The 2,098-nt window shown below is 37.8% G+C and overlaps 1 protein-coding gene across 1 annotated transcript in view; it reads right to left on the bottom strand.

Moving 5' to 3' along the window:
- Positions 1–2,098, bottom strand: part of nol9 (nucleolar protein 9) — a 25,584-nt gene that overhangs the window by 21,074 nt on the left and 2,412 nt on the right. The window contains exon 2 of the mRNA XM_015373127.1: positions 587–1,146. Within this exon, the coding sequence (XP_015228613.1) occupies positions 587–1,091 (505 nt within the window). The 5' untranslated portion in view covers positions 1,092–1,146. The remainder of the gene's footprint in view (positions 1–586; positions 1,147–2,098) is intronic.

Raw genomic sequence — 2,098 nt, 5'->3', positions numbered from 1 at the left:
AAATCAATTTGATATCAGCGTATGAAAATATATTTGAGTATCTGAACTTATCAAAGTGTCAGAAATGGATAACAAAACTGCTATTTTCAATGACTACTTATTTTTGTCCAGCTTTAACATCGGTATCGATATCGGTTATTGACTACATCAGTTTTAAAATATCGGCATATCGGATATCGGCCAAAATCCCAATATCGTGCATCCCTACTTCTTGCACGAAATCCACTGAGCCTCATGTTTGTTCCCTGGTTTTAGCCATGGAGAAAACTCTTGGCTGGAGCCAATTTTCGTTACATTACTTGCTAATGTTTTCCCAAATGTCCCGGCCGCAACAACGCTTTTATTGGTTCCGTGGAAAGGAACTAATAATGGCGAGCCGTTTTTTTTTGTTTTTATAAAAATTCCAATTTTAATGTTTTATTTAGATTACAAACATAAATTGTAATAAAAATGATTCTATTTATGTTGTTTTAAAAATTAAGACCTACGAAAGACTAATTTAAGACTTTTTTAATACCAATTAAGGCCTTAGTTTTATTTTTAAGAATTCAATGCCTTTTAAGACTTTTTAAGGACCCGTGGGAACCATGTATTGGTTTGAAAATCAGGGACTGTCGGGTGAAGAATACCTGATTTTTCTGCATGATCAACACCGCCCGGTTCTGTTGGTGGCTTCTTTGTGCATAGTGATGAAGAGCCTCCCCCTCCAGTCTCCCGCCTTGGACTTCTGTATCTTCCGACGACTCCATGCCGTTAGCGTGAACTGATCCTGAACTCTCCCTCCAATCCTGAAGATCCTGTTTCTCGTCCTCCGGGGGAAACGTGGAGCAGCCATTGGCTTGAGGGCTAGCTTTATCAATTCCAGATTCAGGAGAGGATTTCTTGTTTTCAGAAACAGTTTTTGCTTTCTTTTTCAGCCTCTTCACAGAGGGTTTCTTCTTCACAGATACCTGGTGCTCCTTTATCATCTTAGCCATGACAGGACTGGAGTTCAGATCTGAAGGCTTGGTGGAAGGTCTGCAGCGTTTACTCCGTACGTCTTTCCATTTCTGAGATTTACCTTTTACCTGTGCGGTTTTGTTCACCTTCATGATCGTACAAACAACATGCAGTAATCCGGTGCAAAGTCAAACCAATAAGTGGAACCTGTAGAGATATATGAGGGTTATTTACCAAAGAATACAGATCAAACCAACTCTGAAAAAAGACTTTAGCTTTCTTTCTAATTCTTATTCTCTTAAATCTATATATTCCACAGTAAACAAGCATGTGACCTAAAAAAAAAACAACAAATTTCTCTATACTGGTCTTAATAAGCAGCGTTTCTGTTGTTGTTTAGCTTTTCTATGGGTAGACAGAGGGATTGTTTTCGGAAAACAGGCTTAAGTCAGGCTTAGTTGACCAAGTCAGGCTTATTTTGAGGTCATCTCCTAAAAGGCCGTCATGCACTAAACTTTTTATGTATTTTGGGTGCATACATAGCGTATTCATAATGACTCCAAAACTTATGTTGAAAGACAACTTTGTTGCATAAGTTTGGCTGTCGTTCGACATAATTGCACTGTCAGGAGTACAAGCAACGAAAATGTGGTTTGCATCTATCCAGAAGTGCTATACAGGATATACATATTATTACAGGTGTATGTACAAGCAAAAAGTAATAGTTAGGAACGGTAAAAAGTTTTGTATAAATATAAATATGGGAGCTACATGCACAGATTGTACAGAATATACAGGAGTGTTAGGAAAAGGATTATATATGTATTAGCGGGTTTATAATACAAGATAAATAATAGCAGATAAGATTTACAGATTATATACAGATTGTGTATGTGTGTGAGGGGAACAGTCCATGGTATGTTTCATAAATATAGCTCACTCCGAGTCTTAGCATTCTGTGTTTTACAGAAAGAATTGAACGTGTTCAGCCGAGTTTGAAGATGTTTCGCTTCCCATCCAGGAAGCTTTTTGAATTCAAAATGTCAGGAATAGCGTTGATTTTGAGGTTTTATACGGTCGCCCAACAGAGGCTTGTTTTTGTTTTGAAAACATGCAAATTGAAACAGATGAAGGGGTCCACCCATTTGGAATGGGGATC

Source organism: Cyprinodon variegatus, unplaced genomic scaffold (genome assembly GCF_000732505.1).
Source record: "Cyprinodon variegatus isolate N-32 unplaced genomic scaffold, C_variegatus-1.0 Scaffold81, whole genome shotgun sequence".
In the NCBI taxonomy this organism is placed as follows: domain Eukaryota; kingdom Metazoa; phylum Chordata; class Actinopteri; order Cyprinodontiformes; family Cyprinodontidae; genus Cyprinodon; species Cyprinodon variegatus.
Note: the sequence above shows the minus strand (reverse complement) of the source record. Positions and strands in the feature narration are given on the sequence as shown.